Source organism: Mustela nivalis (genome assembly GCF_964662115.1).
Source record: "Mustela nivalis genome assembly, chromosome: 19".
NCBI classification, from domain to species: Eukaryota; Metazoa; Chordata; class Mammalia; order Carnivora; family Mustelidae; genus Mustela; species Mustela nivalis.
This window is the reverse complement of record NC_139038.1, coordinates 36,318,158-36,344,965: the sequence shown is the minus strand read 5'-3', so window position 1 is coordinate 36,344,965 and position 26,808 is coordinate 36,318,158. Positions and strand designations below refer to the sequence as shown.

General features: G+C 47.1%; 1 protein-coding gene and 1 long non-coding RNA gene across 4 annotated transcripts in view; both read right to left on the bottom strand.

Moving 5' to 3' along the window:
• Positions 1-26,808, bottom strand: part of CREBBP (CREB binding lysine acetyltransferase) — a 124,737-nt gene that overhangs the window by 37,981 nt on the left and 59,948 nt on the right. Inside the window, exons 4-11 of one of the 3 annotated variants that reach the window (XM_082713196.1) lie at positions 13,774-14,014; positions 12,325-12,438; positions 4,629-4,871; positions 3,081-3,183; positions 2,614-2,760; positions 1,428-1,545; positions 593-764; positions 240-284 (exon numbers count right to left, since the gene is read on the bottom strand). In XM_082713196.1, coding sequence (XP_082569322.1) covers positions 240-284; positions 593-764; positions 1,428-1,545; positions 2,614-2,760; positions 3,081-3,183; positions 4,629-4,871; positions 12,325-12,438; positions 13,774-14,014 — 1,183 coding nt within the window. The remainder of the gene's footprint in view (positions 1-239; positions 285-592; positions 765-1,427; positions 1,546-2,613; positions 2,761-3,080; positions 3,184-4,628; positions 4,872-12,324; positions 12,439-13,773; positions 14,015-26,808) is intronic. The other 2 variants (XM_082713194.1, XM_082713195.1) reach the window with 2 other exon arrangements.
• Positions 15,041-25,697, bottom strand: LOC309854318. The gene is made up of 3 exons (XR_014306145.1): positions 21,186-25,697; positions 19,564-20,975; positions 15,041-19,337 (listed from the first exon to the last, which is right to left on the bottom strand). It is a non-coding gene; the product is annotated as an uncharacterized lncRNA (long non-coding RNA).

Here is a 26,808-nt window from a genome sequence, read left to right as displayed (position 1 = left end):
TAGGGTAAGAAAAGGCTAGACCCTACTTCTCATCTCCTGGGGGGGCTTTCCTATGGTCTTCTAACTTCCAAACACCACCGAGTATCACTGCCTGTGGAACTGAATTCCGACCATCAGCAGAAGGCATTGGGGGGCTAACAAGGAGCTATAGAGAAATGCAGAGGGAAGAGGAACAACGAATCATCTTTGTGGCTGTTCAATGTTAAATCGAAACATGATTCACAACAACAGTTCAATACCTTGGGACACCTGCACGCGGTTCACTGGCAGGGGCATGGGTCCGTCTGCAATGGCAGAAAAAACCTGCTTATTTAAAATAATCCTTCATACGGGAAACAAGGAATTTTACCTTCAGAAAGTCAAACTACACCTGGGAGTGGGTGCAAAGGCACCATGTATTCTGATGCCTGCGCACCCTCCCAAGGCCTCTCCACACACAGGCCGATGCGGAAGGCCGCAGCCACTACCACACAGCTTCCAAAGTGTGCGCTCCCCAAGAGCACAGTTCTCTAGGCTTAGAAATACACCCCAAACCCGGAAGGGAAAACAAGCCAACAGACTGAGGGCTGGCAGAAGAAAGTGAAGTCCTTACTTGGAGGCCTCACAGGCTGTGCCTGCGGAATCCCTGGGGGCTGCGCCCCGGGAGCCGGCAGGGCGGGCTGGTTACCCAAGATGCCTTGTTTGTGCAAACGCGACCTCCGTTTTTCTTCTAGTTCTTTTTGTATCTTGTAGATTTTTTCTGCCAGTAAATGATAGTATTCATCCTAAAGAGTAATAACATTCAACATTAAGCAGCCAAAGCTGTAAGAATAAAAAAAAAAAAAAAAAACCCCAATCTGTTTTATATATTTTAACAAACTAATAAGCTTTGACAATAAGTACATAGGCAAAGGTCAGTATTCAGCACTTCTGTTGTTATTTTTTGTTTCACTCTAGGCCCAACAGGGGGCTTGAACTCATGACCCGGAGATCAAGAGTCCCATGCTCTACTAACTGAACCAGCCTGGCGCCCCAGTATCCAGCAGCACTTCTAACCAATAAACCTAAAGCCCAACTTGTTTAATGCCTAGTGACATTACAGGACTTATCAGACAAGGGGTGCTCAATGCACGTAACATTCATTCCGCAGTCGAATCACTTCGATGGTAGACACGGCCGGTAACACAGTACCAGCATTAGAAGCAGCGCCCACTGCAAAGTCCATCCATGGATAAAACACCATTTTACATGCCTCGTTCACCACTGTAGTGGACTTTTGTAGTCAACCAAGAGGGCTGTGTGGGATCTGCTGTCTTATCTGGGATGTCTCTCTGGTCAGTGTCCTCGAGGTGATGAGTCTCCCTGACTAACGGATTTCCCCATTCCCAGACAGATGCCATTCTTCCGACTGTGTGTGTCATGCGGATAGAACACGGACGACAACCTACCCTGCTGTTGGCAGACTCATACATGTCCCCCTCCACCTTTTTAGCGTAGGCCACGAGGTTCTCCATGCGGCGATCCTTTAGGGCTGCTGGGTCGGGGGTTGGAAAGATGGCTTGCACGCTGCAAGGACAACACACCCAGTCAACAGACTGTCAAGACACCATCAGTAACTTGCTGATTTATACAGGACGACATGGAGAGAGAGAAACGAAACCATCTACTTATGGGGGGCAACATACTGCTGAGAGAAATGCCCAATCTCTGTCGTCCAGTATGCAAACGTCACTTTCTGTAGACAACACTCACCTGTCAATTTACCTGCATGTCAAACACACCAATATTTTGCTATTTACTGTTAGGTCATCTCAAGAATAATATGATGTCAAACTCCTAATTTTTTAAGACCCGTTTATTTGAGAGAGCGCGTGAGCACGTGCGTGCGAGCAGGGGGCAGAACAGAGGGAGAGAACCTCAAGCAGACTCCCCACTGAGCATGGGCTCGATCCCTCAACCCTGAGATCTTTACCTGAACCAAAATCAAGAGCTGGGCGCGTGACTGACTGAGCTACCCAGGCACCCCTTTAACTCCTAATTTTTAAACTATTTATCATAAATAGTTTTCACTAAAAAGATGAAGGGAAAAAAACCCACTCTAAGGGAATTAAGCTGATCTAATTTCCCCTTCAATTTAACTTAAGTAGCTCAAGAAAGGTAACTGCTGAATTCCTGTCGGTGAACATACTGTATGTGGCACGATCGTGCCCTCTGTATTCACCAGGCCAAATTCCCCCAGTTCTCGGGGGCCTCCACAATTATAATCTTGAGTTACAAAACAAGGGAAAGCTTCTGAGCTAACCCCAACTCCCTGCTGCATGTCAAAGGTCAGAGGACAGAAGGTCTGGCCACACTAGGAGCCTTGACCTCTGAGACACGGGCGACAATTCATGCCCCCTGCCGGGCAGGGCCACGGATGCTCTGACACCCGCCAACTGGGATTCTCAGGCCTGCCAGCAGTGGCTGTGGGCCCCGGAACAAGCATGAGACCCTCTTCAGCTGCTAGGGCACTGTCAGCTGAGACCCAGGGACCACTCAGGAATCCAGTCAGACATCAGGGACACCACAAAGCTGTCATACTGCCGTCAGCCACTGAATTCATCGTATGTGAATAAAGGCAAGGCGGGCACGTACAGTTTATGCACTAAATGGCTCCGCAGGTCCTGAGTGACATGTTCGTGCCAGCCTTTCCGAACACCGGTGCTGGAAGGAGGGGCCGCTGTCGGTATAGTGCTGAGGGTCCCGATGTTTGCAGGGCTCGAGCCATCATTCATCAGGGGGCTGGGGAAGAACAAGAACACTCGTTCCACCAACGAAGCGACACAGATGGGCTTCGTTTAGAGGAGGTTTTTCAATCACACCGGGCTTCTAAAAACTGAGGACAGCCCAGTGATGTATGAACAACAAAACCGAAGCCGTGTTTAATGTATTATCTACAGCTGTTATAATAATAATAACAACAACAACAACAATAATACAAAGCACCCCCAGTATTACCTTTGTGGTCACACATTTAAGAAACTATCACAGTCCTGTGATGCCCCGCCCACTTTCACGCCCGCCATCACTCAGATGGGAGCCAACTGAAACACGGGTCTTACTTTGTGGCCCCGAGGGAAGTTGGAAGAGCTGATTCTGAAATCAAGTTTGGTGGCTGCTGATCCGTTGTTATTCCTCCTGCTGGAATGTTCATTGGGTTATTTCCTTTAAAGACAGAAAGAAATCAACCAACTCCTAAATTACAACATAGACTTCAGAGTTCTGATAACATAAACAAGTCACCACATAAGTAAGTGATTCTTATGAGTGTCACTAACAGCCACTGTGGCAGGACTCTGCAAGGCAGTCCTGTTCTGAAGGTCACCAACTGAGCTGAAGGTACCACTGAGCTGCAGACTCCTCACTGCGTTCTGTAACCACAACCACAGGCATTTCTGTGGAGGCTGCTGGTAACATAAATGGACTCTGTGGCTGTGCAAAAACTGACAGAATGATCCACTGGCAAGCTTCACACTCTTGTTCCGGTTTCATTAATACCGTGCCCTCAACAACTAAAGTGACGTGTCATGCAGATTTGAGTCAACTTTCCTTTTCATCTCAGAAAATAAGATCACGGAAATCACATGCAAGTGAAAACATCTGTGCAGAGTATTCACTTTTTAATTTTAATTTTTTAAATTAAAAAAAAAATTTTAGATTAACATACAATGTATTCTTTGTTTCAGGGATAGAGTACTCAAAGTAAGAAAAAGCTGAGACTAAGAAAGGTTAACAGTCTCGTCCCAAATTATACCCTCAAACAGGAGTAAGAGTCAGCTTACAACTCAGGTCTGAGGGCTCTGACCCAGTCACAAGGCCAGCAGAAGTTAGATATACATGAGGGCAGTTTTGTCCAAAAAGCAATAAATGAGATGTTTTTAACTCGTCAATCTTAAGAGTCATTTTTAAGATTAAAATATGTCCTTTATCAGGAAAACAACTGAACTAGGACAACAATCTTGACTTCACTGGACTGATATAACTGCTTGGCTCACTTTAAGAGCACTGTGTCAACTTAAAGCAAAGTGTTTAAAAACACAATATGCAGAGATGGCAGAAACAGTGGAGATGCGTGAGTGAATGAACAAACCTAGCTACTGATGAGCTGTGGTAACAGAAGGGACGAGGCCGAGGCAGGAGACCTTGGCTGAGACTCCTGTCAGGCCGCTCCTGTCCGGGCTGCTCACCTCCAGCTGCGGGCTGGCCTGTGACCAAGACCCGCCGGGACCTGGCGGGCCACCTACGAGTTCTCCACCGGATCAGTGGATTCTAAGTGGGACATTCGTAATTCTAGCTTGGGACATTTTGCGTTCTGAGCCTTGTGAAATGCCCCGTATGAACCCGGTGCAGACAGCAGCGGCAGAGTGGTATCATGTTGGTTCCTTTTTTCTCAAACCCATAACATCTCCCTTGCACGGGCACTGAAGGCTTTTCCTGAAAGTTCTATATTTCAAGTGCTTAAAAAAATAGCATCATCATAATTTATACGTCTGTTAATTTGAATTTAAAGTAACAACAGTAACAGTAGTAAACAGCCTTCGGTTCCAGAAGGGTGTGTCATCCCCAATGCTGCACTGGACAGACAGGTTCCCAGGAGCTCCTCCACCTACCCAGGGGGTTGAGAGTCCTCATCTGCTGGTGACTTTGAGGCTGTGCTGGTTGCTGGCCGGGAACCTGAGGCTGCAGCTGCGTCTGGGGCTGGTTCAGGTAAGGGAGTCCGAGAGCAGCGTATGCGCGCTGCATGGAGCTGGGGTCTATGGGATTTGGGTTACTTAAAGACGCGGCATTCTGCTGGCCTGTGCCAACAGAACCAATCGTGTTCTGAATCCCACTAGCTGGAGACCCCAGGATGGCTATAACAACAAACAGACAAACAAGAAAGGTCAGTGAAAGGAAGAAGCCCATTAAAGACTGACAAGCTCCTGAGAAGCAAGTACAATTTCATCAACAGACTGTATATGTCATGAGGCAACCGAACAAGGCTACTGAGAATGGAACTACGCAGGGAAAGGGGACCTGGGCTAGTCACCTCTTCTGCGCAGCAGCACCTGAGGAGCAAAAACCTAAAGGAAATTCAAGCTTTGATCTTCCAAAGCAACACATCACAAAATCAGAGCTCATTAATGAAAATTATGTATGAAATCTAGAGACTCAGAAGTCTTTTTAAGGGAAGGGGACGACAAGTGACAACAGGAAGTGTTTTGATTTTGGGTGGGGTCATTTCCCACCACTGACAGGAACTAAGGGGCTGCCACTTTCCCTGAGGTCCTTCACTCCTCACCGCACCAGGACAGAGGATTAAAGAAGGGGCAGCAATGATACCCAGGTGGTCAGTTTTGTTACGTATTTATAAATCGAGGACATGATTTTTTTTTTTTAAGATTTTATTTATGTGAGAGAGAGAGAGAGAGAGTGAGAGAGCGAGCATGAAATGGGCAAGGGGCAGAGAGAGAAGCTGGCTCCCTGATAAGCAGAGGGCCTGATGTGGGACTTGATCCTGGGACTCCAGGATAATGACCTGAGCTGAAGGCAGTTGCTTAACCAACTGAGCCACCCAGGTGCCTGAGGACATGATCTTTTTAACGACAAAATTCCAATTCCTTGAAACTTCTATGTACAATGGCATTAACACCAAATCTTCCTTTCCTATGGTTTTCTCCACAGGAAGGCCCCATGCTGAGCTGTCTGGCTACTGAAAGCTGCTCAAGAAATACTGTACTTGAAGGAGTGATCTAGCTAAAATTAATGGATGGAACGAGGTCTGGCGACTGTGCGTGGATTATTTATCCAGGCGTGACCTCAGTACCACTGAGGTTCAGACACTGGGACTGCATCGCGCAGCCATCCTCAGCCTCCACTACCCGGCCTTCCGATGGCGTGCAGGGCACCCCTGCTGGTACTCCACCACCTGCCGAGGCCAATCCCAAAGACCAAAGGAAAATCTGTAGCAACATAAAGATTCCCAAGGACTTCAAAGTTAACAGAGATGACCCCGAATTTGCATCTCCTTGGTCACTTCAACTTCAATCCATCCCTCTGTCCAACCATACAAATGTCCTCATTTGGTGAGCACTTACATAAGGCAGAAGTTTTATGTCCTATTATTTGTTCTTATTCTTAAGATTTCCCCTCTTTCCGACTTCCCCAAACCATAGAGCCATGTATAAACAGTAGCTTATAAAACTGATACTATAATACATGATCTTTGATACATTAAGCACTATCACAAAGCTTTGTCATATTCTGACAATTACATGTAACGGTAATATTCTCACATTCATTCATGCAACTATAACATAAACAACTCACGTGCTTATCAGAGTATTTTAATTAAAGCTAAATGTGTAAAAAAAAATCTTGGTAATTACACATTCCATATTATTAACTTCTCTAATAAGGATATTCAGATCTCAAACTCATTAACGTTCATTAGACGCAATTACACACACCAAGCACCTCATTATTATAAATGAAAAGCAATTCCCAGAGTACACGTTATGACATGTGTGTAGCTCAAATCATGTATGATTTCTTTAAAAGTATTTTCTCTAACAGTTAATACTCCCTCCCAGCCCCAAACTTTCAACATATGCCCACTGTATTCCTAAAACTGACAGGCCAGGTTTTCTTTTCTTTAAAAAACAAACAAAAACCCATTTTATTTATTTATTTAACAAAGGGGAGGGAGAGAGAGAGCACAGCAGGGGGAGCAATAGAGGGAGAGGAGAAGTGGGCTCCCTGATGAGCAGGGAGCTCAATCCCAGGACCCCAGCCAAAGGCAGACGCAGAACCAACTGAGCCACCAGGGTATCCCAGGCCAGATTTTCTAAAAGAACTCTGATGTCACGGGCGCCTGGGTAGCTCAGTTGTTTGAGCATCAGATTCTTGATCTCAGCTCAGGTCTTGATCTCAGGGTCGTGAGTTCAACCCTTGAGCTAGGCTCCACACTGGACATGGAGCATACTTAAAAAACAAAACACAACATTCTGATGTTTAAAAGAAAGTAATAATAGTAGGATGGTTTATTTTTCTATCACCGACTGGTATAAGAAATAACAAACCCAGAGTATATTTGCGACACACGGTCATGAACTGTGGAGAGGAATTTAAAGAAAGAAGGTATCTAGGAGGCCATAAGGGTGAAGAGATAACTTTTCCTACTATATTCCATTTTTTATCCACCCAGTCCCAAATGCCATCCTTTCCATCAAAATGCCCCAAACTGCTTCCTGCAACTCCCACAATGCCTTCTGGGCCTCTGTTTCTCTCTGGGCCTTTGTCCACGCCACACACTCACTCACTGAGTCCACAGGGGGAGTGCATGCAGACTGTGTGGGGGCGCTCTGTGAGGCTTCGGGACACGAGCACAAAGTCTGCACTCAGGGAGCACAGGGGTGGCTGGGAGAGAGGACACATTACCCTAATAATCCCCTAAGTCACAGGGACTCCAGACCTTGGAGGGAGAAAACCAAGCTTATCTCTGTACACTCCCTGAAAGCAGGACCAGTCGAGGCTCTGGTCTGTAGGCCGCGCATGGGGCCGAGCACACAGCCCTGGAAAGCCCCTGCCGAGTGCAGGGAGCTGTGGCAGGTGGCAGAGCGACCGGCTCTCCCAGGGTCCTCCCTCACGCAGTACCACAGATCTTGGGGCTGAACAAAACCAGAGTACTAAAGTCAGCAACACTCATTTATCTGGCATCGCTGAGAACGAGGCCTTCTGCATTCCTCACTTTTACACAGTATTGATATTTACCTCTTTAAATCGCAAAACCCTCTTGTTCTTTCTCCCATTTTTACATCTCCTTTCCTTTCTTGGAGCCTAATGGTGTGTTTCATACACAGTCTGTCCCCCCACAGTGTCTCAATCCATCAGTGTGGCTCTTCTCCCTGTGTCGGTGGCATTCCCGCCAGTGGCACCTCTTCAGGACACCCCCCATATCTCCACTGCCTCACCACTCGCCCACTGCAGCTAAACCGGGAGCCTGCGACCCGGGAAAGGAAAGGCCAAGTCTTCTAGTGGCCTTTTCAGGACCTGCTGCCACTTTTCATGCCCTTCCTCTGAGACAACAGAGATGGCTGCATGAACAGGTCCCACATCCAGTCACACTGCGAACATTCAAGTCCCCAGTAGTCCGCAGTAAAACTGGACTCGATGTGAAAATCCAATGAAAATGGACAAACTAAATCTCAAAGCTCTGTCTGCACAGTCAGAGACTTCCCATGAAGCGGGCAGAGCAGCCACTAACCAGGAACCGCTCAGATTCTACTGAAAAAGCCCTGCTGCAGCTCAGACCCGCAGACGTCTCTGCAGAGCGGCCCCCACGTGCCGCGTGCACTAGGACGGCCTTCCTTTCCAGCATCTTCTCTCCCTCTTTTTCAACAAGCAATCTCTACACCCAGTATGGGGCTCGAACTCACAAACCCGGTTTTAAGAGTCACATGTTCTACTGACAGAGCTGGCCTGGTGACCCTCCAGCATCTTCCTGTGCCCAGCATAGGGCAGGACAAGAAACGGGAACACCTAAGCCCCAGGGCTGGACCTTTAGCACAGCCGCCTCCAAGCAAGAACACACAGGCATGCAACAGTGTCTTCTGCAGAAGCCAAACTCAGGAGGAGGAACACTGTGGGACCCAGAAGAGCAAGGCGAAGAGCTACTTTGATGAAATACATCACAACTGACTGCTGGATACTTAAGTTAGGGGCAGACAAGCCTACAGCTCTAACCCTACAGCCATTCAAGTTCCCCTGCAACCTCTGCTCCCCATCCCAGGCACAGGCCGTCAAAGAGGCATCTGAGAGTCTCTGAAGGGCTCTTGGGTGGAACAAGGGCCTGTTCAACACCACTTACTGTGCCCCAGAGCAGGCTGCTGTATGAGCAGAAGCTTTAAGGAGGCAGAGTTGGACTCACGTCATGAAGAAAGGCACTTCACAATCACAGGGGCTTAAAACTGGAACAAAGAGCCAGACCAGGTAGTGAGAGTCAAGCCCGGGAGGTATTCAAGCGCTGTACCAGAGGACTGCTGATTCAGACACTCCTCACCCGTCAGCTGCGGCGGGGCTCAGCACGCATCTAAGGCGGCTGTGAGCAGTAACTGGGTTTGGTCTGGGAGGAGGTTGGTCCTGCAGCACAAATTTTGACGATCCTTATGGGATTCTGAGCTGGGAAACCCAGGATTTCCCCAGAGTGACCTGAAACTTTTCAAGAGCTTTGGGACAGACACCCAGCCCTTCAAGGCATCCAGGGCTGCGCATCTCAACTCTTACTGTGCATACCGATCACCTAGGACCTTGTTAAAATGCGAATTCTGATAGAGGAGGTCTGAGATGGGGCTGTAGTTTCTCCATTTTTGCCTGTGCAGCCTGGTCTAAGGGCTATACTTTGAGAAGCAAGAACCCCACTGATGAGGCAACAGGAATTCACACAGGGAATTCGGTCTTATGTCCACACAGCCCTGTGGCCAGAGGTTGGGGCCTTTCAGAGACTCTCACAGATGCCTCTTTGACGGCCTGTGCCTGGGATGGGGAGCAGAGGTTGCAGGGGAACTTGAATGGCTGTAGGGTTAGAGCTGTAGGCTTGTCTGCCCCTAACTTAAGTACCCAGCAGTCAGTTGTGATGTATTACTGTGGCACTGGAATTTACTGGAAGTCAGATGGCAGAACTGACATTAGGTGTATCCCTTGAAAACTCCTAACTATTCAATAAAATCCAATTATCTCTATAAGGGAGGGACAGCTCAAGATCAATGACAACCCAATCTCAAGAAAACAACTCAAAGAAAAATCAACAAAATCTCAGCATAGGCCAGGAAGGTAACCAACGGTGTGGCTTAGATGATGCAGGCAGGTCCCATCAGCAGAGGTAACCATGGAGCGAGTGAGGCAGTGCAGTGGGAGAGCATCTGTAGGGAGCCTGCCGGCAAAATAGTGCCTTGGCAGGCACGGCAAATCTCCCAGCAGCCCCCAGGGGCCCCAACCTCTGGCCACAAACACTCCCTCTCTCCTCGGATCCCCTCTCCTGCACAGGAACTTCTGAGTCCATGCTGGTCGTGCGCGCACTGTCTCCTCTGTGTGGAGTGTCCTCCCATCGTTACCGTATTGGAAGTGGGCTCCATCAAGCCCGCCTCCAGGGAACGCGGGTCCTCCCCTCCTTCCTATGGCATGACTGTCACATCACCGCACTGTATGTATTCTGACTCTGGCCCTGGACTTGGAAGCTGTCGGGAGGGCTGGACCCACACTTCCTCCCTGCTGCCTAACCTCCCAGTGCGCGCACACCACCAGCACAGTCGGCTTCAGGTGAGGAGGAAGCATGCTGCTAGAAATTTCTCACTCACCACATCAACTTCTGTCCTCCCAAAACCACAGTGCTAGAGAGAGCCAGAAGAGTACGCTCAGGCCCAAAACCCTGTTTAAGGGGCATTTAACCATTACTTACGTAAGCGCTTTCATTTCTTTTACAGAAAAGTTACCAGAACCTTGTATAAAGTTAATTGAAGTATTCCTGGGTGACTACATTATAAAATCAGCCTGGTGACACCTTACATTATGACTGGTGGAAACACTGTGGCTTACCACTTCAGAGCACGCACTGGCTCAACTGTCACAACATGCAGCAGTTACAAGGATGTTGAAAACACACACACACACACAAAACAAACCCACATTTATTTCTTCTCTTTTTAAAAACAAAACCACATAACTATTTCTTAAAAAGAGAAATCACAAAAGTTTAACATTGTCATGGCAACACTTAAAAACAAAAGGTCCCAGAAAAGCCACACCCCCAAACGAGAGGTTCAGAATGAAATCCTAACGTATTATTCATGGAATGAATATTTTGGCACTGAAAAAGCCTGTTACTGAAACGTGTCCTAAAACACAAGAAAATGTAACCACCACAATATACTAGTTTAAAAAAACAGTTTTACACTGTGAAGAAAAACAGGCTTTATCAACAGAACTACTATCCCAAATACACAGTTCTGAGAGATCTACATTCTTAGAACTTCACTTCATGTAAGAGAGGGCCTGGAAAACTCAGTATTAATTCTAATTGTGGTTCAAGAAAAATTTAACTGATGTGGGGAAGTGCCTTTATAAAGGAGACTTAGCGTGAGTCCTTCTGCAGTGAGGGAAGACGACGGGCCCCCAAGCAGCCACCCACTCAGGAGGGATGCCCCCTGCGTCACCGGAGCAGCACCCATGGCACCCTAAGGAACAGCGTGCTTCCCGCTGTGTCCTGGGCCCCAAGGAAACAACCAGAGAGACAGCCGCACAGGCTCCCCAGGCAGCTGTGGGGTCTTGAGGCAGATGGTCAAGAAGGATGAGAGCGATGCACACGCAACCACAAACAAGATGGAACAGACGAGATGGAGGAAGATGAGCAAGACTGTGGGGCTGGAGGCCGCGGGGAGCGGCTCCAGCCCGAGGGGCGACAGGACATCAGAGGGCATGTCCCAGCTGTCCAAACTGAGAGACACACCCAAAGACCACAGTTTAACCTCTGAAGTGACAGGAAAGGACTGAAAACTGGAAGAGATGCTCATGCCTTCGCTGCTCTGATACCCGCAGAGGGCAGGGACCCTCCCCATCAGGGAGCCATGTTCAGGCCTCCTGAGCAGGGGTCTCAGCTCCCCCGACCAGCTAAGGGCTACACGATGGCTCGAAAGACAATGGAACGATGGGAATGGTCAGGATGCGGCCAGTCCTGGGGCAGAGACTCTCAATCTGTGCCGAATAAATTGTTAGTCACAAAAACAGGTCTGGGAACTGCCTCTGTACGGAGGGCAAACCTCCTAAGTGTCTACATGTGGCATTTCATGCTGACCCTGCCTGCCTGACTCTTCCACTGCGCAGCCCTCTCCAAACTTACTTTAGGATAAGGCATTTCAATCCCAAAGTAAGTGTCCCCTCTCTTTCCCCCTCCCCTCAGAAGTCACTGCCATTATAGTGACGGGACATTCAAACCCTCAGATACTGAGTGTCTGTCCAGACATAGGAAGCCTCGTCATGTCCGCGCTGTGGTCACAGCGACCCTCCTCCTTTGTTCTGCTCCACTGCTGCCAACTGTGGTGTGTGCGTGTGCAGGGGTGGGGACGAGACCCCCAAGTGGCCCTGTGCACACAGAATCCATCTCCTGCTAAGCTCCGCTTCCCCCGGTGTCGCGGGGCAGCTCCAGCTCCGTGTCCGCTCGCCGCTAGACTTTGTGCTCGTCACTTCTGCCCTGCTTCCTACCTCCTCTCCCGCACTCTCTTTCCAAGTAGCTGTTCTCACCTCCGAGCTTCTCTACCCCCAATGCTCACTTACTTTGTTGGTTTCGCTTGTCACTGGCATTTTTCAAAGGGAGGCAAACAGGACAGTCATGTCGTGTGCAGTTCTTCCAATGAGAGATGATTTGTCGTGAAGATGCACAATGGGCAACTATGACCAGAAAAACAACGAGATGTTATTTTTCTATCCAGATCGTCACACTTTCAATTACACCTAAATTATAATGCCAGATTCCATAAGAAAATGGTAACACGTGTAACCATAACACAGTACAGGCAGTCCTCAACTTACAAACCGGGTATTTTCCAAAACGTTTGTAAGTCGACTGGTGAGAATTCTAAACACAAATTTCCCACAGAGGCAATGTCATGGATGATGGTGATTAAGGTTCAGCCCACAAAACAAAAACAAAACAGAACAAAAACTATCTGACTTGAAATACTGAACAATTGGAATGAGAGTTAGGACAAATTATGTCATGTCATTACGGAAAATAAAAATTCTACATTATGTTCAAGGATGAAACCAGCTCAACACTAAAGTTCAAGAAATACATACAGAGAAGCAAATGAGAAGTCTGGGGAGATTCTAAAGGGGACGCCGGGCACTTTTCTTAAGTACGTGAGAGGGTGACTGAGCCTAGCGGTTACTCTGAGTCTTCATTCTCACTCCGCACCGAGGCGCTGTGACTCCTTTCTAAAGGTCTAGCATGACCCTCTTCCGCTTTTCCATCAGGATCACGGTTATGCTGGGGACTCACAAAGGTCACAAAAGGAGAGAGAGGGAGGTCAGGGAGAGAGTCTCCCGAAGGTCCAGGAGCACAAGTAAGAAGAGAGAGGAGGAGGACAAAGATGAAAGGAAGTACAGCTGTTAGTAAGAAACGCTCTCTTCAGCAGACTTGAGGTGTCCGCGAGAAAAGACAGGAGAAAGGGAGCACAAGACACGCCTGATTCACCCCCTTTTCAAGGAGAAGGAGGTGGCAGGGATGATACGGTGAACACGGCTCCCCGTACCACGGATCGTGGCCTAGGACAACGTCGCTGGTATCCTGATCAGCCTCAAGAGGAAAGGGCAGAGGAGCAAGGCAGGGGCCCGGCAGTCGGAACACAGGAAACAGCTGCAAGACAGATGCGCTAGGTTTGGGGAGGGGCGCGCACATGCGCCTGGGCCATCCTCCCCGAAAGAAAACCAGGCTCTAGACATTTATGGTAAGACAGTGCTCAACAAGTGACAAATGTCTTCTGTGATAGAGGAAGGAGGAAGAGAACAAAGGCAGGGCCCGGCCTCATCCAGCAGAAGCTCACAGAATATTAGGAAACCAAACCGCCGTTTTCCTGAGTAGGCGAGCAAGCCCGTGGCCTGTGCCTGGCTGGTGTGTGCAGACGGAGGCTGCAGGAACCTTACTAACAGGAGAGCGCCCAAAGAATACTGAAGACACATTTCATCCTAAGCTACGCCACCAGGATTTCAGAAAATGGCACTTACCTTGACAGGCTTTCCCAGCCTGACAGTGTGTCATGTGATTCAAAACATTTTTCATGGTTCGACAGTGTGGGAGAGAGCAGGCCCGGACCTCTCCATTCGCTTGCTCTCGTCTCTGACACTTGTGGGCGTGAAGCAGGAGAACCAGCTGCTGCTGTATGAGCTTGCGCTTCTCAGGGTCTGCAGTGGGGCCCGCCGCAATCGCCTGTGTGGGGACAATTCCCACTGAAGTCTGCATCTGAGACTAAAATAAAACAAATTAAAACATTTTAATAAGCTTTCAAAGGTCTAATGCACATTCATTATTTCTCAAGCTAACATTAGAGCCGATGGGTAATACTGGCCACAGAGAGGAGGCAGCTGGTATGGTTCTCTTTAATTTACCAGCAATTTTAAGGAAGATCCAGAAGCACAGAAATAAACCAACTGAGAAAGCTGATTAAAATTCACTTGTGCGTGAAGATCTCGGCGCAAGAAAATGACGCTTATTCTTGAATTACCATAACCAAACCCAGCTTCTTCTACGATATACACAAGTGCAGGAGGGGCTGTGGGCTGTCTGAGCTTGAACCAAACAGAACTCTTGTTTCTGTGAGGCACACACCGCCACACGCTGGCAATTTCCTACGGTTCAACCTGATGAGAAATACCGTGGAGGCCTGGCCGGCCACAAGCCACTGCGAACCCCCAGCACATCAGAAGAACTGCAGCCCTGCACAGAGCGGGTCTCACTACCTTGTGGCCAGGACACTGCTTGCTTCGCTCCTGACCTCTCCTCAGAGGATAACGGGAAACACAGCCTTAAAGACCCTTCTGCACAGCTGCTCATGCTCAGGAAATGCTTTGCTTTCTATTAAAATGTCAACTCGAATATCTGACAAGTTTTTCAAAAAAGTACTTGATGATCTGCTAAGGTTCAGAAAAAGTGTTTAATTGCTTTCATCCTTTTAAACTAACAAGCAAGGCCGACCACACCTCCCGACCGCAGAGAACGGGAAAGGGACCTTGTGGGGTCGTCTTACTCTGTACAGACGGCCGACATCCTTCAGAAAACTCACTGAAGAAACTCAGGGAGTGAGGGGACTGCGACGTTGCTACTGGGAAACAAGACAGTCCACGGTGCCGGGCTCTCTAACCTCCTCTCTGCCCCGACCCCACAGCTTCGGCTCCCAGCAACCCCACCTCCCCCGGAGTCCGTCACCTCTTGGACTTTTCATGTGAAGCCGCAAAGCCATCTCCCCGCCATTAGGAGGGAAAAACCACACAAACATTTTTTTTTCTTTTATCTTTTTAAAGATTTTATTTATTTATTTGACAGACAGAGACCACAAGTAAGCAGAGAGGCAGGCAGAGAGAGAGGAGGAAGCAGGCTCCCTGCTGAGCAGAGAGCCCGATGTGGGGCTTGATCCCAGGACGCTGGGATCATGACCCGAGCCGAAGGCAGAGGCTTTAACCCACTGAGCCACCCAGGCGCCCCATCACACAAACATTTCTTAATGAACGCAAACTCATTTTAAAAATGTTAGAAGAGTTTTGTTTTGTTTTGTTTCTTTACGAGAACTCAGAAAGTAAGTATGTAGAAAAGCGGCAAGGACCACAACTCCTGGAAGCCTAACTGGGGTCCGGCACAAAAACGAAGTCTTAGCTGCGAGGCACAGCACGCCGGGCAGAGAAGCACCGAATCCTAGAGTGAGAAAACTCTCCTTCCTCACGCTAATTTTTCCCCAGTGTAAAAACACCATATGCACACTGCAGAAAATCTGAAAAGCAACAGAACTATGAAGGAAATGATTAACACTTGAAATCCCAACATCCGGAAGTCCACTCAGAAAGCATGGACAGGTTTTTCTTCTTGCAGTCTTTTCTTCTGCGTCCACGTCTAGGTACGAATCATAACCAATAGCCTTCTCTCTCTCACTCACTCACAGACACACACGACTTGGTATTTACTCCAGGATATGTCCCGTATCATTAAGTTGTTTCATACAATATGACAGCGGGATCTGTAACAAGCATATGGCTATTCATTCATTTACCCAATCTCCCACTGCTGAACATGGGACTCTACTCCCTGCTCCCTTTCCTTGCAACTTAAAATACAGTTTTCACGAGCAGCCTGACTACGCCTCCAGGAGCATTCACCCTGATATTCAAAGTGTCCTTCTCAATCGGGCAATTCCCACAGAAAGTCCAATCAGAAATCAACAGGGATGGAGAAATGGAGGAGGACCCTTGCTTAGGCTTCTCTCTGTTGCATTTGCAAAAATATCAAATATACAGAAAAACAGATAAGAAAGCTTGCCACTATCACACCTAACAAAGTGCCCAATAATTTTTTAATATTCATTAATACTTAGTCCATATGCAACTTCTCTAGTTGTCCAAAAAGTGTCTTTTAGAGTTGGTTTGCAGAAACAGGACCCAATTAAGGCCCACAGCCCACATTTGATGGTTGTTTTTAAGATTCATCTATTGCTTCCCTCCCCCTTTATTTTCTCATGATGCTGACTTGTTGAAGAGACCATGCCAGTTGTCCTAGTTCCTAAAATACAGAAATGCTACATACAAAAATATAAATCGTATTAAAGTCGGGTGAAATGCCTAAACTTACAATTGAATTATAAATAGACTGCCTTTAGGTTACTAAAAATTAACACATTGATTCTCATTTGGGATGTTCTTAATGGTGTTTTTTTGGCTACACTTAGCATATTTTGAAAGCTCAACATGTCAAAAGAGCACAGTCGGGAAGTCTAAGGCACACGTTCATTAGCAGATGCTCAATGAGATCGACACAATGCAGACACGTGTCTCAGGCAAAACGGAACAGAAGACACACCTCAGGTGCCTGTGTCTGGCTCTCCCAAGGACTCTGGAGACTTGTACGGGGCCAGTCCACTTAGCAAGGTGCTGACAAATATGAGGCGGAGTCAAGCGCCTCCACTCTCAGACTGATTATCTGAGGAGACGGGAGAGCCGCAAGGACGGCACGCGTCCTGAATACCACCACAAACAGCCTTCAGATGCCACCAAGCTCGCTGCCCGGGTGGACTGAGAATGGGGGGGAAATGCTCAGACAAGAACCTTCTTTTAAATAAAACAATCCCTGCCATGATTTAAATCTGCCTAGAAGAAATGTATACATTTTATTCAACAGCCAAGAAAATTCCAAAAAAACAGTAAAAACAATGGGGTGACCTATTTTGTCAGATACCAAAACTATAAAGCTATAGATTTCTTTATTTGTAAGTCTGAAGAAAGACCCATGTGTATATGAAATTAGTGTATCATAAGATGGTATCTCAAATTGGAGGGTGGTGGTAGCGGCAATATGTGACTCCTACGTCACCTTAAATATAAATTCCAGATTAATTAAAGTGAACAAACATAGATTAAAGTTGATTAAAGTACTAAAAAAATAAAAACTACTTTTAAAAATGAAGATAAGAAAACCTAACGTAAGTAAAATTTAAAAAGCAAAAAACCGAAGAAAAAATAGTTGTTTTTGAGAAGTAAAATAGTCAAACAAGAGGGCCAAAAAAAGGTTTTTTTAGATTTATTTATTTGACAGAGAGAGACAGACAGACAGACAGCAAGGGAGAGAACACAAGCAGAGGGAGTGGAAAAGGGAGAAGCAGGCTCCCCACTGAGCAGGTGGCCTGATGTGGGGGGCTCAATCCCAGGACCCCTCGGATCATGACCTGAGCCTAAGGCAGATACTTAAAGACTGAGCCACCTGGGCGCCCCAATAGGACCATTTTTAAAAAGGATTTTACTTATTTCAGAGAGAGAGCGAGAGCGAGAGCACATGTGTAGGGGAGAGTACAAGCAGGAGTGGGGGGAGGGGCAGAGAGAAAAGCGGGCTCCCTGCTCGGCTAGGGCTCCAACCCACAACCCTGAGACCATGAATCCAAGCTGAAGGCAGACACTTAACTGAGCCACCCAGGAGCCCTCATAGGACCATTTTTTTAAGGTCCTGAAATGTCTGTTTTCCAGGAAGACTATGGCATTTATTATCATATAAAGAGCTCTTAAGAGGAAAAAACAACAGAAAACAAAAAGCAACACCACGCCCCTGCAACGTGTGTGGGGGAAACGTGCAGACACCTCAACAAAAGAAATACAAGGATATGCCAAACACGTTCCATGGCTCAAGAGGGAGGAAGGGTCTTCCTGACCACCAGCGGCGAAGAGGGAAGGAACGGACACTCCCCCTTAGAAGCATGAACGTGGACCCCTCGCTCACGCCGTACCCAAACAGTAACTCAGAACAAACCCAGGACCCACCGGGGGCACTGAAACTGTGGCGATCTCAGAAAAATCACGGAGTAAATGCACATGATCTTGGACCAAGCAATGAGTTTTCTTCGGTAAGTCACCAAAAGCACACACAGCAGCCACAACAAAGAGAAGCTGGCCCTCATTAAAATTACAAACTGTTTCCTTCAAAGGACACCACTGAGAAAGTGAGAGACAACTTAAAGAATGGGGAATATATTTGCAAATCATAGATGTGACAGGCACTTGCATCTAAAACATACAAAGAACTCTTACAATTCAACAGTAAAAAGACAAATAACTTAATTAAAAAATGGGCAAACTATCTGAGTATTTCCCCAAAGAAGACAAACAAACGGTCAATAAATACAAGAAAAGCTGCTCAGCCCCAGGAGCCATCGGGGAAACACAACTCAGAACTACAACGAGACACTGCTTCACGCCCCCAGGACGGCCATGGTGAACAGCGCAGGCCCAGCATGTGCTGACGGGCATGTGCAAAGCCAATGTTAAATAGAGCAGCCACTTCGGAAAAGAGTCTGGCAGCTCCTCAAAAGGTTAAACCTAGAGTCACCGCAAGACCCAATAATTCCCCACCTAAGTATCGACTCAAAAGAAGTGAAAACTGCTCACTCGAATGTCTGCAGCAGCATTAACATAAGAGCCAAAAAGCGGAAACAACTCAGATGTCCACTGAGCGGGGAATGGAGAACAGACCGTGATATATCCACGGGATACTATTCAAGCACGAAAAGGAAACACTGACACATGCTGCATGAGGAACTCTGAAAGCATCACCCTCAGTTAAAACAGGTATCACAAAAAAAGCACACACTTTTAAATCTACTTCTCTAACTGTCCAGAATAAGTCATTTCACAGGGGTAGAAAATACATTAGTTGCTTCTGCCTGGGAGTTCAAGGAAAATCGGGAGTAACTGCAAACAGTACGGGGTTTCTTTTCAGGGTTATACAACTGTTCTAAAAGTGGTGAGGGGCGCCTGAGTGGCTCAGCTGGTTAAGAAACAGGCTCCTGGTTTTTGCTTAGGTCATGATCTCAGGACCCTGGGATCAAGCCCCTCATCAGGTTCTGCGCTCATTGGGGAGTTAGCTTGAGGATTCTCTCTCCCTCTGTCTCTCCCACTCAACTCTCTTTCTCTAAAATTAAAACAAATATTTAAAATTGATAGTGGTGATAGCTGAACACTGAATTGTGCACTTTAAAGGTGGGAATTGTATGGTCTGAGTTGTATCTTAGTAAAAAAAAAATTTTTTTTAAAGCTCTATCTCACTGGGGCGCCTGGGTGGCTCAGTGGTTAAGCCGCTGCCTTCGGCTCAGGTCATGATCTCAGGGTCCTGGGATCGAGTCCCGCATCGGGCTCTCTACTCGGCGGGGAGCCTGCTTCCTCCTCTGTCTCTCTCTCTGCCTGCCTCTCTGCCTACTTGTGATTTCTCTCTGTCAAATAAATAAATAAATAAAATCTTTAAAAAAAAAAAAAAAAAAAGCTCTATCTCACTAACCACACACAAAAAAATTAAAAAACAAACAAACAAACAAAAAAACATTTTCCATCCATCAATCTGACCAAAATAATGCAATAACTGGTACTGATGAGGGTGTAGACAATTCTCAGGTGCTTTGGTGATAGTGCAATTTAGTGTAACTGGAAAGCAACATGTATCAAAGAGTAAAACGTGCATTTTTTGGATCCAGTAGTTCCACTTCTTATAACTATTATTAGGGAGCTAAGAAAATGGGCTAGTGTGCTCAACACTCTGTGCAAAGACAAACATCAAACCTTAAGTTACTAAAAACCGAACACCTCTAAATCCTACAGAAGGTGGGCAAATTATTGGCTGCAGACCTAGTGAAACAATATGCAACCATGAAAAAGAAAGGCAGACCTCAAGTAACCCTCGACAAAAAGCCATGTGGAAAAAAATGGCCCAGCCAAGCCCGGCCCAAATCCATGACCCCCTCAGAACTGTGAGATACAATGAAACGATTGTAACATGAGGGTAACAATAATAACCATGTAGACTTTTATGCTTTCACAAAAAGCAGTCTATATAACATATTAAGCTAATAAAGGAAGTTAAAAAAACACCATGAAATCATTCGGTTTTTCCTTATTAACTTTATACATCTGTACCTGGTTCTTCAGACAACCTTGTTACAATGACTTGGTGGCTTTCCCCGGGAAGGGGGAGATCCTGCTTGAAACCACATATTGTTTCAATGTTTTACAATAAGCATGTACCATTTTTAGAATGAGAAAACATTCTACTTTGTAGAAAAAAGAAACCAGAGGAATCAAGAGAAAACACTTAAGAATTAATGTGCAAATTAAAACTGTAAAGATCCCAAGGGCGCCTGGGTGGCTCAGTGGGTTAAGCCGCTGCCTTCGGCTCAGTTCATGATCTCAGGGTCCTGCAATTGAGCCCCACATCGGGCTCTCTGCTCAGTGGGGAGCCTGCTCCCCCCCAACCCCGCCTCTGCCTACTTGTGATCTCTTTCTCTCTGTCAAATAAATAAAATCTTTAAAATCAAAAACAAAACAAAACAACAACAACAAAAAAACCTGTAAAGATCCCAGGAGGTAATTAAGATGCATATTCTGCAATGCAAAGGTGGTAAAAGCCTTTATCAAAAACCAAACCAAACCAAAATAAACCAAACCATCAAGCAGTGGTTCCTAAACAATCCCCAGTAAAATCCCTCTGAACCAACTCCCCATTCCCCCTTCCTAGACTAGGATTCACAGAGCTGATGCAGAGCCAGAAGCATTTCTATTTGTTAACATTCTGTAGGGGGAGCTTTATTGTTTTAAGTGTTCTACTTTTTCCCTGATTTTCCAAAATGAACATGTATGTACTTTCACAGTGAAAAGAAAACAAAACACTACAAAGTAAAAAGGCACAGGGGCACCTGGGTGGCTCAGTGGGTTAAAGCCTCTGCCTTTGGCTCAGGTCATGATCTCAGGGTCCTGGGATCGAGCCCCACATCGGGTTCTCTCTGGTCAGCAGGGAGCCTGCTTCCCCCTCCCTCTCTGCCTGCCTCTCTACTTGTGATCTCTCTCTCTGTCAAATAAACAAAATTAAAAAAAAAAAAAGAAAAGAAAAGAAAAGAAAAAGGCACATAGGTGAGTCTGATGCAGTGTAGACCCGTCTACAAAGGGAAAGTGCCAGAGGCCATAGGACAGAAGAAGTTACATTTTCTTCATAACCATGAACAAATGCAAAGGCCATCAACAAACTAGGAAAAGATATTTGAAACACACAAGACAAAGCAAATAATCATGCAGGTGTAATCCCTTCTCCCCCTCTTGGCCAATCTGCATTTCTCAAGTTCTTCGTACAGTCTGTGTTCAGTGCTCAACAAGCAGCAGCTCATTTAATATCCCATCACCAGGGGAGGAACTCATCTGGGGCCAATCCCGAGGTACAAGAGAAGTAACTGGGACCCAGAAGGGTGCCTCACACTCAGAGGGTCTGCTTGGTGGTGCAGAGGGTGGCCTAGCAGCAAAGCCCCACCCTTCAGCTCTCTGAGGCCTACCTTGACAGAGGGCTAACCACAATGCTTTTAGAAAGTGTTCTAAGAAAGCCTAACAGAAACTGGAAGAAGACAGGAACTAAGCCACTCGGGAAAGAAACGCATGTCTCTAGAGGTGGCTGGGTGGCTCTGTTGGTTAAGCATTCAATTCTTGATCACGATCTCAGGGTCCGGGGATGGAACGCTGTGTCAGGCTCCATGTGCAGTCTACTGGAGAGTCTCCCCCTCGGCCCCTCCCCCTGTTTGAACCCTTGCTCACTCTAAAATAAAGAAAATCTTAAAAAAATAAAAAGTCTCCAAATCTAAGTACTTTAATTCTCATCAATAAAGAAAGAAATGCAAATTAGCATAATGAAACATAATGAATCTCCTATCAAAGGACAGAGTGATCGCACCAGCCACAGAAGCACTGTGTAATACTGTAGACAAGATACACAGCTTTCTGTTGAAGGCAATATCATGGTATCCACCAAAAGCTTTAAAATTGGGGTGCCTGGGTGTCTCAGTGTGTCAAGCATCTGCCTTTGGCTCAGGTCATGATATGAGGGTCCTGGGATGGACCCCAACAAAGGGCTGTCTGCTTGGCAGGGAGCCTGTTCCCCCTCTCTTTCTGCCTACTTGTGATCTCTCTGTCAAATAAATAAATGGAATCTTAAAAAAAAAAAAAAAGCCTTAAAATATATGTAACATCCATTTCGGGAACTCAAATGAGCTCGCATGCAATTCCTAATCACGGAAGGAGGGGTCAGCGTGGTGTAGGAGTCACCACGGCTCAGTCATGAGTCTGCGCTGCATCTGAGCATTCAGAGACGTGAGGGCCAGCAGGGGACACAGAGCTCATTGGACCAGCAGCTGCAGGGTCACAGCCTGCCTGCCCCTCTCCAGTCTTTGCTGGATTTGGCCACATGCTCTTTCATGTACCACTTGTCACCATAACTTAATTATTGTTCAGACCCCACCCATCAAACGACCCTGAAGAGCAAACTTTTAATATTCTGATATTCCTTAATATTTAAAGGAATCTAAGATGTACTTTTCTTAGAATTGTTCTTGTCACACAGGTCTGAGTAAGCAGCACCAAACCCATGTCTGTGTATGCCCTGTATTCTATCCTAAGGATATAATCACAGATGTGCATAAAGAGCGCATATAATAAAATCTATCCTGGCATTCTTCCTAGAAAAAAGTCATCTTAGATTAAGCATCCAAGAAAAGACTATGTCTGCAAACTAGTGCAAACAGTACACATCAGGGTAGAACAGGGACAGGCTGGGGGAGGGGTGGCTGGAGGCAGGGGGTGAGGAGGTGGACGTGCTTCTTCTCTCTACACAACTACCACATTAAGTCTACTCGAGGCCGGGACTCCTGGAGACAAGCACTTCAGATTAACCTGGCCCAAACCTTCCACATCTCCAATGGGATTCAGCCCCATGCTCCTCTAGCATCCTTCCCATGGCCCACCTGGAAACCTGACTTCTCCCCAACCTCCAATTAAACTCAGAAATGACACCAAAGCAAACACCAGGTGGGACACAGAATTGCTCTGCAATATGTGCTTGTTCTGATTCCCCCAGAAGGACCCTAGAACAGCTGGGTACGCTAAGCTTTGGTGTCATAAAATAATAGAAAATGCTCATTAAGTGCACACAGCTATCAAACTAGGAAGAGGCAATAATTACTGTTGAGATGATAAAGATCAACTGTAAGGAAAAGAACACAGCTATTTAGATAGACCGAATAATGTTTCTTGTGTTCTCTCCTTTTTGCTTCGTGCTTATTGGTTTTAGATTATCTTACAATTTAAGATTTAAATCCCCTAAGACAATAACTTAAAATGCGCAAGCTGGACAAGAATGATTCTTAAATAATCTTCCAAATAAGAAGTGATTTTAGAACAGAAAACAAATGGTTACACCAAGGAAGGAAACATGATAGATGGGGGGAGGGGGTGGCAGCAAAGGCGCAGGACTAAAAACTGGACACTCACCCTGTTCTCTCTGCAGCCTCGGGCCTCAAGTCCACTCCTTCCCAACTGGAGTCAGTCTGCCAAGGATGGCGAGCAGTACCTGCTTCTGCGCCAATAAACCCTAAGAGGTAGGACATGCTGGATCTACTCCTATGGCCAAGGTGACGGGCCAGCCAGACCAAGGGTCTCAACGCCAGGCCCTTCACCAAATGGCCAGACCAAGAGAATCACCAACCTACCAACAAGTTTACAAAATATTCTTCTTGACTCTATCATACATGTGACTACATTCTTCAGGAATACTCATCACAGTAAGTATTTGGTAACTGGGCACGTTCCTCACGTGACAAGCTGGTGTCTGGTGACGTTAGCCTCAGGGCTGATGCAGGCAGCCATGAAAGGGAAGGGGACACGGCCTGTGGTACTTCAGACGCAGTGATGGATGGTGCCGACCCGGGTGAGAGCTAGGACCGTCCCCATCCAGACTGAGTGCGCTCTCTACAGAGTTCTTCCAAGGGTCATCTCACTCCTCAGAAATGCCTGATCAACTTCGGTCGCACTTGGGGATGACAGGCAGGTGCCAGTCGTGACACTAACAGTGGGGGCACAGGCCAGCCTTCGACATTCCTGTGGGCTCTCCAATGGGCAGGAAGCACGAGAGCAGAGTGACTCTGGAGGTCATGTGAGCTGCTCCCTGGGGTGGGGGCGGGGGGGCTGAAGAAAGGGCTGTACTAATCAGACCCTGGACAGAAAGTCAAATGACCCCGACTGAGCACTTGCGATGCCTGAGCTTATGCCTGACATCAAGGGATGTTGTTCATCTTTCTCAATTCATAGTTTCCTAGTATTTGCAAAGTATCCTACTTTGGGCTTAGGCTATCTCCTGGCTGATATTTATTGCCAAAACAAAAGTTTAAGCAGGAGCAGGGATTTACACAGCTACTGAAGAGAATTCTAGACCAAGTCATTCTTCAAAGGCCCCAGCACCCGCATTCTCTAGGGGGATCTTCAAGACACAGGTGTAGGATAAGATGAAAGAAGCAGACGTAAGCCCTTGAAAATACACAAACACTGCGATCACTACTAATGACAACACTCGCTCCCTAGCGTTCGCCCAGGCTTCCCAGTTCACGTACCGAGGCCCCATTCCTGCCTGTGGAGCGATCTGAGCCGGAGTGATCAGTCCCCTGCTGTTCGCTTCCCCACAAGGACAGGAGGCTGCCCTGAGTGCCGGGGCAGAGGGACCAATCCGCCAGTCAGGGCCAGTGAGCTCCCGCCGTGGAGTGCGAGGAGCCAGTGCACGGGGCTGTGGGAAGGGGAGCGTCTCTGCAGAAAAGCACTGGATGCACGAGGCTTCACCCTGCTCGGTCATTTCAAGTCCTGACTCCTCGGGGATCAGAAACCAGATACCGAAGACAGAATCAGGAGAATAAGGCAAACAGGGTCGCGGGAAGACTTCGGAGTGGACACGGAGACACTGTTGGGACAGCGGGACAGCGGGCTGCCAGCACCGCAGCAGTCAGAGGCACCTGAAAACGTTATTCCATGTCTGCGTCACCGGAGCAGCTTGCTTATAACTGTCGAGTGTGGTTAAGAGAGTGACAAAGCCAGCAGCGGGGTGATTCTCCACTGCCCTCGAAGGAGTGGAGCAGTTGTGCGAGGAAGGACAGAAGAGTGACCGTGGATGCAGAGACTCCCGCTTCCTCGAAGGGACTCTCCCTAGGAAGACTGGATGGGGCCAGGAGTCAGTCGCTGACGCGGGGGTCCACGGCACACCCTGAGACACAGAGAAACCCAAAGACGCAAAGAGGGCCCCGCAAGGGCGGCTGATGGCTCTGAGTGGCTAGAGTGCGGGCAGGGACCGGGAGCCCGCAGCTGTCCAGGGCGCGCAGGCCTCTGCCCGCCACGTTCTCCTCCTGGGACAGACCAGGATCAGCCGCGATCTGGGGGCCTTGCCTGAAGCCTGCATTTCAGACTCCTGTGACATGGGGACCACTGTGAACCCTAACATACTCTCGTGAGCGACTAAATAAGCAGTACCCTGATTTCCCATGTCACGACTTTAAGAATGGGGATATCTCCATAACACTGTTCTAAGTTTTTCTCAAAAAAAAAAAAAAAAAAAAAAAAAAGCCCCAAACCGAACAATTAGAACCACCACCTCCCCCTCCCAAGAGCTTCCTATAAGAAAGGACCCTACAGCAGACTACATCTGGGAGCCCCACAGGACAGTCCACGGGGAACCCGAGGAGGGAGTCCCTTTGGTTACCAAACTTTCTCAGACTAGATACACCCAAGACATGTCCCACATCTTAAAAACGCACCTTTAAAAACACTTAACACAGCGATGACCTGACAACTCCAGTCCCAGATGATGTCTGATGTCCCCCCTCCTCCCCAACTTTGTATGCTAGGACTTGTTCAGATGAAAATGGCAGCTAGACAGTACACCAGGAGTGACGGGCCTCCTCTTCAGGGCACCGCCCAGGAACTACGTCCCCACCTCTGCCTCCTCACGTGTCCTTGTGCACAGCCCTCCTTCAACATGGCCTACAGGGACCCCCATCCCAGTCCACAGAAAGTTGACCTGACCTCTACCCCAACTCAGATCTGCACCTGTTCTTTTGTCAGTAAAATTTAAATAATTAAAAAAAACAAAAAACAAAACAACCCCCCCAGAACAAACAAACAAACAAAAAACCCAACAACAACAACAAAACCCCCCAAAAAAGCCTTCTACCCATGAAAGCTGTTCTGGAAAACTACACAGTGAATATATATGTTTAACTGTTACGTCACTCCTATTAATTCAAATTATAAACAAGTAAAATGGCATAAACACTGGATTTTATTAGATCTAAATCAATCTTGACTATTTCTAAAACACAGCCTGATTTCAGAGATACTACAAATCTGAAAAAAGAGTGCATCTCAGAATCACGAAATACCCTAATAACATGGTGAAATTTTTAACAAACTTAAATATTATCTGTAGAAAGTTAAGAAACTATAGAAAGTTTAGAAATCATAAACTGCTATGACATACATTTGAGAATTTGGGAAAATGTGCCAGTTTGCTTTGAAATATTATCCTGAGAATCTATAAGCCCTCAAAAACAACCCCACCTGCACCAGGGGCCTGGAGCCCCCCCTCTTCTAGAGCCCCCCAGCACATCCCAGAGGATAATGACAGTTGGGAACCCTGAGGGAGACAACAGAGCATATCCACAGGCCTCTTCGTCC